This window comes from Parasteatoda tepidariorum, chromosome 2 (genome assembly GCF_982258835.1).
Source record: "Parasteatoda tepidariorum strain Cologne lab strain chromosome 2, Ptep-v5.0, whole genome shotgun sequence".
Lineage (NCBI taxonomy): Eukaryota > Metazoa > Arthropoda > Arachnida > Araneae > Theridiidae > Parasteatoda > Parasteatoda tepidariorum.
In genome coordinates, this window is record NC_141756.1 from 6,836,880 (window position 1) to 6,853,360 (window position 16,481).

Below are 16,481 nucleotides of genomic sequence, written 5' to 3' on the forward strand. Positions count from 1 at the left end.
AAAAGCAGTTGGGAAAAATAAACTAATTTAAATCTCTCTTTTCTAATGTGTGAAATATTGAACTCCAACAGTTTTCATAAGCGTCTATTTATTATATTATACAGTTATGAGTTATAGATATTATGACTCAAAACTGTATATTATTATAACTGCCGTGTGAATAAAATGAGTAGCACTGCTGGTTGTCACCCGTTACCATGGCGACGAAGATTGAAAATCTGTTCTTGAATTTTAATTACAAAAACTATTATTTGTTTTATGGCGGTAGGTATAAGTACTTGAATACACAGAAAAATCGTGAATAAAAACAATGCAAATTTTTTTCTTTTAAATCAATATTTACCAATATCTTAGAACAAGGATGGCGAACCAATGGCACGCGTGCCATTTATGGCACGTGACACAATATTTTGGGCGCCCCACCGATCGCAATTGTTATTGCACTATGAATTATTATTACACAAATGTTATTACATTATGATGCATATGTAACAATTGAATTAAAAATCACAAACAAAATAATAAAAACTATTAATAAAAAAATTAACAATTAATGCTAAAAAAACAATTAATAACCATAAAAAACAAGTGAACAATAAGTAACTAGCAAAAAAAAATTAGCAGTCTTGCTTAAACTAACATCTTACAACCTAATATAAGCTACTTGTCATCTAATCTGCAGCAACAGAAGTCACACTGATGTTACTTTAAGTTGAATTACGCCTATAACTGAGACATTGCAAAATGTAATTATTTTTTCAATGTAAATGGTTTTGAGTTGATAGTATTTAGTATTATTATTTTCCCAATAATCACGAAGTCAAAATTACTTGACGGCACGTCTATGACATCATTAAACAGTTTTTTTTGAAAAAATGGCACATTGGTGTATAAAGGTTCGCCACTCCTGTCTTAGAACAACAGCTGTCTAGTCTAATAATGATGTTCGTTTCCATTTCCTGTACTTAAAGTTAATTATTAAAACTTTTCCCAAACGTTACCTGTTAATGGTCTATATAAACAGTAAAAATTAAGAGAGTTTTTTCGATGCAAATATTTATTCACACCATTAAAAGTAAATGTCCAAAATACACGGCACCAGATTGCAAGACACATAGGTTACTTAAAATTGTCTTGGAAGGAAATAGATGGTTAAATATTTAATTTAAAAGTGTCTTTCTTAACATGTGGAAAGAAACAGATTTCAAAACGATTGATTAATTTAAAGCTGTCTTTTTTAATAAGTGGAAAGAAACATTAGACTAAATTAAACACTGAGAAACACTAAACTAAAATTAAAACTGTCTTTTTTAAAATGTGGTATAAAATAAATTGAAAAAACGCATTTAATTTAAATCTCATTTTTTTTCTAATGTGTAAAATATTGAACTCGAATATTTCTTAAAATTCTTTTTTTCACTGTCATTAATTTTATTTCTTTCCCTTAGGTGTTTTATATCTGAAGTGGTTGATTGCTTCTTACTGATGGTATCTTTAGGCGATGCTCAAATGTAATAAATGAAAACATCCCTTCCAAGTAGCTTTCCGGTACGGAAAGAAAATTTCTTCTAACAATAAATAAGAGATTTTAAAATCTAGGATGAATAATTTACAAACGTCGAACAAAAATTAAAAGAAGTAGTTGCGATTTCACAATCAGTCAAATCAAACTATGGATAGCCAGAATCCAAAAGACAAAACTAATGAATCACCTAATGAGAAATCTGAGGAGAATATTACGGGCAACTCTAGTCAAGATGATAAAAAACTTTCTAAAAACGAGCGGCATGGACAAGACTTAAAAAAGAAATCTAAACCATCTCAATTCTTTGACATTTTAAACAAATTTAACCGACTTGGTGCAAAAGAGGAAAATTTTTCCGCAAAAGAGTCAGATCGAATGAAAATTGAACCTAAAGAACCAAAGGAAGTGGAATCATTTTCTGCTGTCTCTGATGAAAGCACAGAAGAAACCATCAAAGAAATCGCAAATAGTTCAGAAAAAAATAAAAAATCAGATGCAAACCAAATCACCCCAATTCTAAAAAGCACCGTAGAAAAACTACCAAATGAAGTTGCTGAAATTCCAAATGCAGGTGCTACGTCTCAGTCTTCTATTTATACGACAAATGATTATAGACATCCGAACGCTATAAATTCGCCCAGCTCTGATTCAAATTCTAAACAAAAACCACCTCCAGCTGTACCTAATAAACCGAAAGCCCGTGTCAAACCTAATGTTCCTAACAAACCAAATGTTAGTAACATTAGTGAATCAGTGAGCACTGATGGTAATGAACACATAAGAAAAGTACAAGATGGCAATGGATTTATCTATACGGGTCAACTTTTTTTAAAAAACACAAACCCTCCTTACAAATTAAATTTAGGCAAATTGGGAGATGAATGCTTATTGGTGTCAAACAATGACAGATTTATTGCAAGAATTGAAATAATAGCAGACATAGAGCTGAGTCGCGAATCTTTCGAAAACAATAAACGAATGTTGCTGAACAATATTTTTATTACCGAGGTCTTAAAAGACGAGTTAATGCTTAAAAAATATAAGGTCTATAGCAGTTTCCTACAAATATTAGAAAAAAGGAGTGCAACAATATCGAATAGTGTTGAATGCGCTGAGGATTTTCTACAACTGTTCTTAATAACGAAATCTTACAGATTGGCTTTGAGTAAACCTTTAATGTTTTTAAAGGAAATACTTAAAAACGAATATATTTCACCTGTGATAAAGAATTGCGCAAAGTATTTCGAGAAAGTAGAAAATAAACTGTACTTTCGAAATGAATATTTCCCAAAGTTTAGTAGTGATTCAAACCCACTCACAAGGAATTTGTTTGACACCGTACGCACTATCTGTGACCTCGGAATTAGTAATCACAAACAGAATTTAATTAAATGCTGCCCTACAAAGAATTCATATCTCCTCTGTCACATTCTTTCTGTAGCTGACCTACCAAATGACAAAATACTGTTCATAAACCGAAAAGACATTGAGTTATTTTCAAATGCAGTTACCGTCGCCCACGAAGAGAGCAGTTTCTCCAATAGAATTATTCCGCTGGATTTTATAAAATATTTGTGGGAAAAATTTTATTCCAAAGTCCAATTGCTGAATCACAAATCAGTGAAAGAAGTTGTACCTTTGACCCATCCCGTTTACTCCTTCCTTCTGAAGAACTTCCGAGATATTATCACTGAAATAGCTGCTAAAGCAGACATACAACCACAGAAGCTTCTAAAAGAAGAAAAAGGACATTTCAAAATAAAAAGCTCCATTCCATGGACTTCGAAGTCTGCCGTCAACAGTTCCCTTGAAAACCAATATAAGTTATATTTCAAACTTTTGGATCACTTTGAACCTGGCTCCTATTCAAATAAGAGAAGATTCAAATATTCGTTCATGATGTTGGAAGGGGATAATAGCCTCTTGCAATCTATAAAAGACTTTCTCTACGGGAGAGATGGAAGTTTTCAAACTATACCAGAGGATCGCCTTGTATGGCTATATATTGTAGACTGTGGTACTGCTCCTCTATTGTGTGGTGAATCTAGCAATAAATTTAAGGAACTGTCATTATATGTCCTCAAAGGCTTTATAAAGTTCATTAAAGAAGCAAAAGAAGATCGTTATGAATCGTTTCGCATCGCTACTCTTAATATAATAAAATTCATTATGCAGTTATCGCCATATTTTAATGACGTCAGTTCAATTCTGACTGATATCGATCATAATATACTAGACAAGCAGATGGACTTTATTAACAACATTCTGAATTCCGACGAAAAAACTGATTTATCTGATTATTTTTCCAGTTTAATGGATATATATAACGAATATTGGCAATTACGGGAAAATATTTTGGAAAATCTGCCGATTCCTTGCAGTATATTTAAAGATGATATGGAAGCAATTCTAAAGAAGATATTAAAACTTGTTGAAATTGGTTTGACTAAGTGCTCTGAGACAAAATTAGCCATCAGATTTTTTAGATTTTATAATGAGTTCTTAAAACATATTAAAGGTATTGATTTTTCATGGCTAATATCAAATGCTTGTTATGCTGAATATTTAAGTAAAGTTGTTGTAAGTGTAGTTAAAAACCACATAACATCATATATTGTAAAGGATCCTGAAAACTTCGTTCAAATTCTGAAAAAGAAAAACATAATAGTCCCTCAACATTTTCTAATCGAAACCGTTAAGGAACTGTTAAACATCATGCACGTGATCTTCGTAAAACAACATTGGAGCGACGAAGATTGCTTGAATGCAATCGGGGATCTATTTCTTGCTATCGGACATTCTTTTACCCACTTCGAAGATCAAGCTGATTACACTGATTTGGAACATTTTCGGCGAGATTGCACCTGGCCTTTTCACAGTGTGGTAATGTACAGCGATAGCTATGAGGAGTTTAAGAAACGGTTAGATAATGTCGAAAACTTTTTCCTCTATGCTCGAAAGCAAAACCAAATTGGAATTAAACGTGCTCTAGAATTATGTGAATTGGAAGTTATGGAGGCTAAAGAAAAAGGTTTTAACACTAGCATCAACAGAAGTATTTTAGAAAGTTGTTTTAATCTATATTCTGAAAAACTTGGATCTTTAGAACAATTAGATATACCGGGTATTCTTGGTGAAATAGAAAAAGATATTGAGGAACAGGAATGTTTGCCTTTAGAACAGTGGACGCCATCTTTCAAGCAGACTGTTGTACCAATCTTACTCGCTGAAGTAGCAGCTGTTTGGATCATTATAGAATCTAAGGATGTTTTAAATATCAAGAAGAAAATCGAGCCACATTGCGTTCAAATTCTGTGCATTCTTAGACTTTTAGGCGTGGATAATCTGGAAAAAGGTGTACCAAAACATTTCGCACAAGTCTTGACTGGCCAAGGAAAATCAGTTATTTTCGGTCTTCTCGGTGCTGTAATTGCATTGACTGGCAACAAAGCTAATGTGGTGTGTTACAGCAGATATTTGGCACTGCGTGATAAAATGGCATTCGACAATTTTTTTGAGTTATTCTCAAGATTTCAAATAAAGAATGAGATAAATTACCAGACATTTGATAACATAGTTTTTGATTCTTTAAAACTTATAGTTGATAACACCGAAGAAAGTATGAATTCTGTCATGACTGATTTAATTCTAAATAAATTACATCCGCAAAGCATCAGGGTGTCTGAAAGCCATTCGACTCCCGTTCTTTTGATTGACGAAGTTGATGTTTTCTTTTCGGATAATTTTTATGGTATGACTTATAACCCATGTGTCAATATAGGTATGCCAGCATTACGAGAAATTCAACCCAAATTGTGGGAAATAGTTGAAGGAGGTTTATACGAAAAGAGCATCGTGAAGGAAAAAGTAAGAGATTTTATTACTGAAATACTGAAAGATGAAAAGTACGCCGAATTCAAAACATTCATAGCGAATACCAATTCTTTATTTGAGCAACATTTAGAAATTATGGTTTCAAATGCTATTAGTGTATCGAAGCAAAAAAATGAGAGTGTTTGGTTTATTGAACGATACAAAATAGATTTTTACGGACTGATTTGCTGCAGGAACAGCCTCGGTATATATAGCTCGACTACTTATAACAATTATTATAACATATTCAATTACTTTAGGTTGAAAAAAGAAAATTTTGACGATAAATATTACATAAACTATGGTTATTTGAAGTTAGGTTATGGTTCACTATCTTACGCAAACTTACCGTTGAGGTACAATTCTATTTTAGGAGTGAGCGGTACCTTAATGACTTTGGACGAATCAGAGAAAACTGCTATGAAAAACTATGGCATAAAAACTATGTCAGCGATGCCATCGTTTTTCGGAGAACGCAAGCTCGTCTTCAAATCAACTGAGCATTTCATCGTACAAGATTCAGAAAGCAATTGGCATTCGACAATATTCGACCATCTCTTGGAAAACATTAAGCATAATCGCGCTGTTCTCGTATTTTTTGATACTGATATTGAAGTAAAAGCATTTGAAGAAAAATATCGTGGTAATATCAATCGCTTGTATGTTTTGATTGGGAATGAAGAATCGTCTGCTATGGAATGGCGAATCAATGAAGCTGGCGTTTCTCAAACAGTGACTTTGGCCACTAGAGCTATGGGTCGAGGAATTGATTACAAATCGAACGACCGTAGCGTGGAAGAGAACGGAGGTGTGCACGTTATTCAAACATTCTTTTCTTTGGATGAAAAAGAAGAAACACAAATCAAAGGAAGGACTGCTCGAAAAGACAACAAGGGCAGTTATGAGCTGGTGTTGTGTAGAGAACACTTGAGAGAAATCGGTTGCTCTCAAACATCGAGTGGTGATCCCATAAACACTTATGAAGAAATCTGCATTGCCAGAAATGAAAAAGCTAAGACGAGAGAAGAAAAAGTTGCTGCTAACATTAAGAATTCGGAGGAAAAGCATAATTTAACATTGAAATTCTTTGAATCACTTGTTCACTATACTCCCGAAAAACGTTTAGAAGTTTTGTCTCAGTATCCATTTATAGATGATAAGTAACACTTATAAACAATAGCTGTTTTCGAGTGCATCAGTGCTTGATATGTAACTTGAGTAAATGCGTGTATCCGATAGAAAATATTCACAATATCTCATTAGCAGAAGTTCATACTTTAATATCTGATAGAACAAGATTTGAATTTAAAGTCACATTATAGTTGGTCACGGTTTTGTGCTGCCTTAACCTCGATATCCTCCTGGCCTATTGCGGGATGTTGCTACAGTGACTTTTCGTTTACTGGAACTTTAATATTTGAACTTTGGTGACGGCCTAAGGGACTATAGGTCTGCGTAAAATACAGTACAGAAAATGATTTTGAAACTTTAAACAAATGCTTTATTTAAGAAAACAAAAATAGAAATCATAAATTAAAATTTATTTCAAGATTTCTTATCTTTACACAATATTATACAGATAAATCAGTTGTAAATGCTATCATCTTTAGCATTAATAATCATTTGAGGCCGTATTCACACAGATTGAACGAAAGAATTAGGAGCGTCGATAGTTTCCTCAGTTCCATATTTTTATCGAATCTTCCTTTGATTCTTTAACTGTTTTCTATTCTGCTTTTTTTAGTTAATTTTTCCTTATTCCCCACAAACATTCTGAGGGGTTGAAACTAGGGGATGAAGCAAGCTGCTTTAAAATATTTATTCCACTATCAGGGTAAAGAATTTCTATTGAGGGAAGGAACTTTTGCTAATTGTTCAGAATTCCAATGATAATTTTTTTTGTGTTAAGCACGATATTCTACGTTTAACAGTTGTTGAGAAAAAGAATGTTCTAGATCTTAGTCTTCTGTTATATTTTTAGACTGTTTTTACATACGAAAAATTACGTTATTATTACAAAAATACTATTTACGTTTAATGTCATGCGTTCTAAGACAAAAAAAACATTTTTTTATTATGCTCTCTTTTATCCTTAAAATTTGTGCTCTGATTAATGAAACAATCTGTTGAGCAATTGATTTGTTATCTATTTCTGTTTTATATATACATTCATAGTTATTAGGTTCAAAAATTTCATCACTTTAGTTGGCAACAGTTTGGATTTTTATAAGTTAAGAGGTGAATCCTAATAATAATTTAAATTTATTTTTAAGAATTAAATAGATTTTTTAAAATTTAACTCATATTATTTTCAAATTTTTGTTCATTGTTAAAAAATTGAAGTTTATAAAGGCTAAGAATACTTTAAAAATAATAATTTTATAGACACATAATACTAATTGTTTTAAATTAATTTCATACTTAAAGTTTATAGCTCATTCCATTTTTAAAATATATTTGTAAATTGTGAGGTAACACGCGAGTAATATATGGCAATCCATACCAAATTTAATTTCAATCAATATTCATATTTTGACATATGTCATCTTCCTTAAGCACACATTTTAAGTTACTCTCAATTTTTTAAATAAGCATTTTGAGCTCTATACATTTTATTAAATGTTGCTGTTTCAAACAAACCTCAAGAAAATAAGTTTTAAGGTGATAGTAGTTTGCTGGAATTTTTCTGCTTCTAATATGATTTAAACAATTATTAAATAAGTAAAAAATGCATTTTCTTGAGAAATTTTTGTTATTTGCTCACATAATGGATAAAACCGTATGTTTCAGTCGAAGTAATTTTATATTAGAATGTTTTAAAATTCACTTAATTTTCAGTGATAGAAATGTGATCTTTATTTTTGAATATTTGATAAATTGTTTTTGAAAAATTCAAATGTAGTGTACTATTGAAATTTTGTAAGCGTATTGAACCATAATATCGTTCAAATTCACAGTAATGTTAATATCATTTTAAGTTGAACCATATTATCATATTACTAAAACTTAATTACACAATACAAAGGTTCAACTTGTACAGATACGAAATAAAATTTAACACTTTATGTGGGTTGCATCAAATTGAACTTTATTATACAGTGTTAGAAATTTTTCTGAAAAAATGGCTAAATAACAATTTATTTAATTGTCATTTTACCATATTCAAATAAAACAGCCAAATAGTCATAAATAAGATGGTATCCGAACTGTTAACAGTGAGAAAAATCGTTTATCAATTGCTTTCATGTAATATGGTTAAGCAACCAGAATTTTATCGCAGCAACTAAGCCCACCTAATGAAGCCACTTAGTTCCATATTATAACCGGCTAATATAAGTCTAATCTGTCAATTTCATGACCGACAAAACGGGGGTTCGAGTCCAAGTGTTGACGCCACAATATTTTCCCCATTCCCTTCAACACACGAAGAGTCTCCAGTGTCCTTCTTCTCCCAATTAATGATCCGGGGTTATTAGAATACGATACTCTCATTCACGCGTAAGTGACGGCACCACAAAGCTAATAAACTACCCCAATTAATGATCCGGGGTCATTAGAATACGATACTCTCATTCACGCGTAAGTGACAGCACCACGAAACTAATAAACTATCGCAATTAATGATCCGGGTTCATTAGAATACGATACTCTCATTCACGCGTAAGTGACAGCACCACGAAACTAATAAACTATCGCAATTAATGATCCGGGTTCATTAGAATACGATACTCTCATTCACGCGTAAGTGACAGCACCACGAAACTAATAAACTATCCCAATTAATGATCCGGGTTCATTAGAATACGATACTCTCATTCACGCGTAAGTAACAGCACCACAAAGCTAATAAACTGTATCCAATGTCCAATTAAATTTCTTTTTCACGGTTTTGTGATAGTTGCAAATGGTTAAAAAACTGTAGGTATGGTTTTTTAACCATACATACGGTTAACTAATTGTAAATGGTTCATGCATATAACTAGTTGCAAACGGTTTCAAAACTTCAACGGTAAAAAATGTTCTTTACCGTAAATTAGGTTAGTTGGAGAGACAGACTGTTGCCAGTTATTTTACCATAATTTTAGAATGAAAACTCTAACCGTGTACGCAATACTATGATTCAACTTGCTGAGAAACATAGTTGAGTCTAACACTTTATTTTGGGAGCATCAAATTTGCTCCCTATTATGGCTCAAAGTACAGATATTATGGTTCAACGTTGAATCCAATTTTCTGAGAGTGTAATTAACAAATATGCAAAATCATATATCTGGTTTTAAAGCATTTTCTTGCACATCCTATATGAGTTGTCACGATTTTTTATTTATTGAAAAAAAGACACTAAATTCCTAACGACTTTCATAGGATGTTAAAGAAAAATAAGTTAAAAAATCGATTTTAGATTGTGTATAATATACTTAATCTCGCTCACAAACATAATTTATATTACATGCCATGTTTAAGTTTTCTTTTCTATGTATATAGAATTAAATTTGCATTTATCTGTATAACTTTTAACTTTTTGTCTCTCACTCTCTCTCTCTCTTTATATATATATATATATATATATATATATATATATATATATATATATATATATATATATATATATATATATATATATATATATATATTTAATATGCATGAAAGGAATTTTATTTGAAGTTTTCTTTTATTTTTTTAGTACTTTTTTCCCAAAAATTACTTTTTGACAACTCAAATAGGATGTTGAAAAAAAAAATTTGTATACATTTTTGCTTGTTCTATATATGTACTGTATTACATATATATAATGCATTGCGTCTAATTAGCAACATTATTTTTTATTTTTATACCTAAAGAATTTTGGATTAAAGTATTCGTATTTATTTTAAATATATGTTTTCTTATAGATATGACGTGAAAACTTATTTCTGAGTTTTGTTTTTTCTCTCTATTTTGACAACTATATATTTCAAATACAACTTCCTGACTGCATTATAGGGTGTTGTTAAGAGAAAAAATATTCTATGTAAATGTACTGCATTGCATAGATATTACATTCAATGACTGTATTTTATATATTATTTCTAGTTTATACCAAGTTCAAATTTTTCTTTATATGTGTGTTAAGGACATGTATTTGTGTATAGAATTAGGAGTTAGTATGCAGTTAATAAAATTGTATTTTGAATAGTTATTAGTACATATCTTACTATATTAATATTTGACATTACAGACCCAAAATATTTTTTAAATTTTGCCTAAAGCACAATTTCTGAGCAATATAATTTTATGAAAATAATATAAGATGCTACGCAATGATGTATATAAAATGAAAAACTAATTCATTTTGAAATATGCAAGTTTTAATAATAACTGGTCTAAGACTTTAAAACTTAATTAACACATTACAATATCAGGTATTTAGCGAAAGAAATACTTTTATTTTAATTTACTTCAGTAAGTCCAAAACTTCATTTTGGCATGTAACAGAAAGTTCTTTGAAAAATTATTTCATTCATTTTAGAATAACGAGATTTTTGTAACTAATTAAGCTTTCGGACGTGCATTAAAGTCAAAATGCTATGACAGTTTCATGACTTTACTGAAATATTTAAGCACGCAATTTAACAGCGTTTCCATTAAATTACTTTTATGTATTATTTTAATCTCAGAAGTTATACATGTAAAATACTCAGTTTTTTAATAATTTGAGACTACTATCAGTTTCAGCTATTTATTTAAATAAAGACTTGTATTTAGTGGCCTCTATATAATTCAAGACAAGCATTTAGTTGCCTCAACATCATTCAAAACTAATATCCTGCTGCCTCAACTTAAAGAATAAACCCATTTTCCTCAACATGATTGAAGACTAATATCAAGTTGTCTCAACTTAACTCGAGACTAACACTCATTTTTTTTAATGAAAGACTAATGACCAGTTGCTTCAACATCATTCAAAACTAATGTTGGCTCAACATAATTAAAGATTAATATCCAGTTGCCTTGACATAATTCAAAATTAATATCAAGTTTGCCTCAGCATAATTTAAGACTAACACCCTTTTTCTTCAACATAATTCAAGACTAATACCAGTTTTTCATGAACGTTATGCAAAACTATTACCTACTTTCCTCCATTCAATTAAAAAAACACGACTATCTGATTAAAATTTAGTCCTTATCAATGTCGTGCAGATATCTAACTCTTTACCTAAAGCTAACTCTTTAATTAGATTTATTTGAAAATAGTATTAAATATTGGTAGAAATTCTTCTATTTAAAACGATTTATTTTTGCCGATAAAATATTCTTAAATTCCCAAGTGCAAAGGGTATAAATATTAAAGATGATTTAAAATTTAATCTCCGAAATTTCATCATTAAATTTATATGAAAATCTTAGGTTATTCTTCATAAAATATCATCTTCATACCTTCATACTTCAACTAAATATTCATCGATTAAAAAAATTTAATTTCATAAATGAAATGGTAATGGTTCTAGGGTCGTTTCACCGAAAATACCACCAAATATCACCAAAAATACCATCCCAACACTTTGAAAGGAACATCCGGGGCAGGTAGCCTTACATAGAAAAGAACTAAAGGGGTTATCTTAGATTGATCTTTGGCATGATAATATGTAATCAAAAATCTCGCCAATATTATGATTGAAAAATCATAGCTTTCCTCTTTCATAAGGATTAACTGCTCATGCTCCATAATTCGAAACTGAAAAATGAAACAAGAACTAGATCGCTCTAGTGACTGATATCGATGTCTATATGAACTTGTTTAAAAAAAGAAGCTTGTAAGTTACAAGGAACGCATTTCACATTCTTATGTGTCTTAATATATCGCACATAATTAATTTATAAATCCATTATTGTCAATCGTCGTTTGATTTCTTAGTAAAGAAGTTTTGTTTTATGCTCTTAAAGAGAAGAAAAGGTGGGCTTTTGAAGATGACATTTTTAAATTAATGAGGAGAATTGAAGATGTTCCCAGCATTGAAAGTTCGAATGCGTTACACGTGTGATATTCAAAAATGATGTTTTTAAATGCACAAGCTGGGTTCGTCAGCCATGAATCTGGCGAAGGGAAATCGGTAGAACAAAAATTCACCGAAAAATTGAAAACTAGAGCAGTCACAGAAGCTGCAAGTTCGATACCAAAACTGCACCAGTAAATCTTTATTTTATTTTAAAATGAAAATTAATCTAAAGTTAAAAGAAATTTTCAGAATGTGTGGGAAAAAGCATTAAATGAAAAAGTAAATTTATTTTTTTTTATTTTTTTGTTTGTTTTGTAATTCTGAACAATTTTCAAGCATAATTTCAACATAATGCTACTGATGATTTCTTATTTTTTTATGCTAAACCAACTATTTTAGATATTTTAATATATTTTTTTGCTTAATTTAATAATCATAGATATAATTGAATTGTAAAGTAACAAGTCTTTTTAATTAAATATAATTCTCTTAAATTAAATTAAATTAAAATCCAGGATAATTATTTTTTATAGAACATATAACTGAATTTTATATGTTTTTATTTCTTGGGCATTACTCTGCAGATTCCGCTCCTATTTTGCCATCAAAAACTGCATTGTTTAAAAGAAATATAAAAATTTGTTTATCCCACAATTCAAAATCTTTTCAATTTTTACAATTATGTTACAGGATGTCAATGATTTGAATCAAACGATTAAAACTGACGATTTATATCACTTTATTTGTTCAAAAAAAATCATTGATGCAGATCAGAGTTGAAAAAAAAGAAACTATAAATTTAAGTACTGAGAGCAAAAATAACAACGTATAAAGTTATTAAATAAATTAAAATTCTCTAATTTAATTTCTATTTCAATCGATTTTGCTATGTAAAACTAAATTCCTTAAAATGATGCAAAAAAAATTTATATCTTATAACTCAAAAATGTTTTCGATCATTATTAAGTATTAAAAATATTTACTAAAAAAATTTTCTGCATGGAATTAACTTTGGATAAATGAATTTTGTAATTATAAGCAAAGTTTTTCGATTCACTTAAAAAGTTCTTGAGATATAGAGAAGTACGCAAAAAGTAAAATTAACATTAAGGGGTCCCTAATATTTTGGGGGTCAGAAATTTGATTCCGTCAAAAGAGGCATGTTTATTCTGAAAAAGTACATTTTTGTAACTTTAAATATCGTCTGCACTAATTAATTAGCATATTTGAAATCATTCTCTCAAACTTTTAGGAACCTAGAACGTGAAAATCCAATCATTAGGGATACAAAAGTTATTCAGAGTGGTCCATTTTTTGTTTTAATTTTGGGCATTGAACTTCATATAGAAATTCAAATATCAAGCTGGCCAAATTATGAAAAAAAATACTACAATTTTATTGATTAGTAAGAGTTGTTGGAGATAATAATGAAAATCATGTAATAAAAAATATATTTTTACCAAGTATTTAGCAAAGTATCTGAAGCATTTTAAAAGGGATTTTTAATTTTTTGTGAGAGCACGTTAGTGCGCTTAACTTGCTTAAATACCTAAAAGGAAAAATATTAATAAATAAATAAGAGCGAAACATTTTTAATCATTTCAATATTTTTTTCACCAGCTTAATAGTTTTTAATTGTTCTATGTATGCGTCATAATTTAAATAATCGTGTTAAACGTTTTTAATTCTCAAATAAAAATTACGAGTCTCTTTTATTTAATACTAGCCGCCTAAGGCGGCCAGCTGTCCGCCACGCTGAAGGTTTTCACAAATAAAGTTTTTTAAAACATAGCAGGAAATCTGAAGATTAGTGGACAATTAAAGTGTTCCTGTCCTGCAATTTTGTCTTCATGTCCAGTTCTGCTGCAGATGTGTTATAGCTCTTGAGGATGTTTGAAATTATATAGCTACAACGCTTAAGAAGGAAAAAAAACTAAAATGCCAAATACATGAAAGAACACGAAAACGAATAAATTTTTTATGGTATCAATTTTTATTTCTACATAATTTTTTATGGTATCAAATTCTATTTCTATATCTGTTACGTCAAGCACTCAGGTATTATAATTTGATCTAGTTGTGCTTGTATAATTTTGATCTAGTTGCGCTTTCTACGTCATTTTGTTAACATCGTTTGGTTTGTTATTTAAATCGTTTGGTTTGTTATTTCTAAGTTAACTTTCAAAAAATTGGCTGGCATCAGCATTTTTATTCTTTAAGTTGTTTACTTTTTCTTTTGGAATTCGTTCCTTTTTAGCGAAATGTTTTTCAACCTAATCGAATTCTTTGCCGACTGTTCTCTGTATATATAAAGAAAATAAAGTAAATATTTTTAAAGTGTTGTGAAAAGAATTTTTAGTTGTACAAAGTACTACAATATCGCTACAAAAATTATCGTCTTCGCTTAAGAAAAAAAATAGAGCGTGGAAAGAAGAAGAAAAACTTATTATAACAATTATGAACAGCGACAAATATATCAAAGCGAAGCGTTCTATTTACGTATCGAATATGTTGCCACATTTTTAATACAAAAGTTAAACTTTTCTCCACTTTAATAAATGTAAACTAATGCGAACTTTACAATTAAATTATTAATTCCTTCGTATATTATTGGTTTAAGTTGTCGAAAATTAATATTTCAATTGTAAGGTTCGCATTAGCATACATTTATAAGAGTGGGGAAAAGTATATGCAATTTTTAATAGTTTTTTGAATATGGCTCTTTGAAGCCGAAAAAGCAGACGATAAGCATAGACTTACAAAATGACTGATAACTAAATAACTAATCCAAATTTTTGAAAAAGAAAAAAAATACTTCTTCATTATGTCAAAACGCAATTATGTGCCGAGTTTCGTGCCTGGGCGAGGCTTCTGGGGCGATATATTGTGATTACAAACACACACACACACACAGCCGCTTTTATTATTATGTATAGACTAGGACAGGATTTATATCGCTATCAAGGATTTTTTCCTAATCACTCATATTTTTTATATTGAATAACAGATTAATAAAAATATAGTATACTTTTATAAGCAATGAGTGGTCATAATTGTTTGAATTGAGCTCTTTATCTGATTTATTATATCGTGAGAATTTTATTGATTAGTTCAAATTGCGTCACAGTCAAAAATTTAGAGCAAAAATGTATTATTTTTCAAATATCAGCTTCCCTTAATATAATTTTTAATAATGAATTATATTTATTTTTAAATAGTGTTATTGTCCTTTTTCTTAAAATCTGAGCGATCTTTCCGACTATATCATGTGTGAAAAACTTGTAACTGTGCATAATTAATCAGTTTCCCTTCCTTAATTCCTTAACCACCTAGTATACTTTGCATACAAGTCAAGCAAAATTTTAGAGTAATCCCGAGAAAACCTCTTCTGTCGACCATTGCTCATGTCAGGTCTTCTATTCACACTCACCCCTTCATTATCCTGACTTCGAAATTTTGGGGCAGATTGCCTGATATGAGAGTATAGTAATTCTGCCATTTCTGAGACCGAGGGGAAATAGGCCATTAAAATAAGTCTTTCCCTCTTTTACTTAATATCACATGCATTTTGCAAATTATCCATCTATAATTATGCAATTTCTTTTGTTAATGTATATTTTTTAAAGATTAATTATCCTCATACAAAGGACAAACGAAATTATCCAACGTATCTCTCGGGATCTGGCGTACTCGGGTTTTAAGTTATCCCATGTATTTCGAACTCGGACCTCCAAAAAAAACTCAATCTCGTCTCTAATAAATAAACAAAAACAACGGGATATCCTGGGTGGTAGAGCAATGGGCCCATGTCCTAGAGGTCATGGGTTTGATCCCCACCGGCCGAAAACTCCCCGTGTAGTAAATGGTGATGGATGCACATTAAATCTGTCGAGTCGCAAAAGTTCTCCAAGTTCCCATAACAAATCAATACCTCTGGGGGTACTGATCCAGGAGTTTCCTTGTCTTCTAGATTGGTTCAAAGTTACAAGGATACGGAGTTGCACATCAGTGGTCGTAAACCCAAAAAATTAGGTAGCTGTTCAACGACGGATATAAAATAAAATAAAAGAATAAATTTATAGCGTGGTAAAATAATATTAATA

At 30.3% G+C, this 16,481-nt stretch overlaps 1 protein-coding gene across 1 annotated transcript in view; it reads left to right on the plus strand.

The window, feature by feature from the left end:
- The window catches only part of LOC122268200 (uncharacterized), a 30,664-nt gene extending 20,703 nt beyond the window's left edge, over positions 1-9,961 (plus strand). The window contains exon 2 of the mRNA XM_043052575.3: positions 1,449-9,961. Coding sequence (XP_042908509.2) covers positions 1,673-6,562 — 4,890 coding nt within the window. The 5' untranslated portion in view covers positions 1,449-1,672 and the 3' untranslated portion in view covers positions 6,563-9,961. The remainder of the gene's footprint in view (positions 1-1,448) is intronic.
- Positions 9,962-16,481: the final 6,520 nt, after the last annotated feature.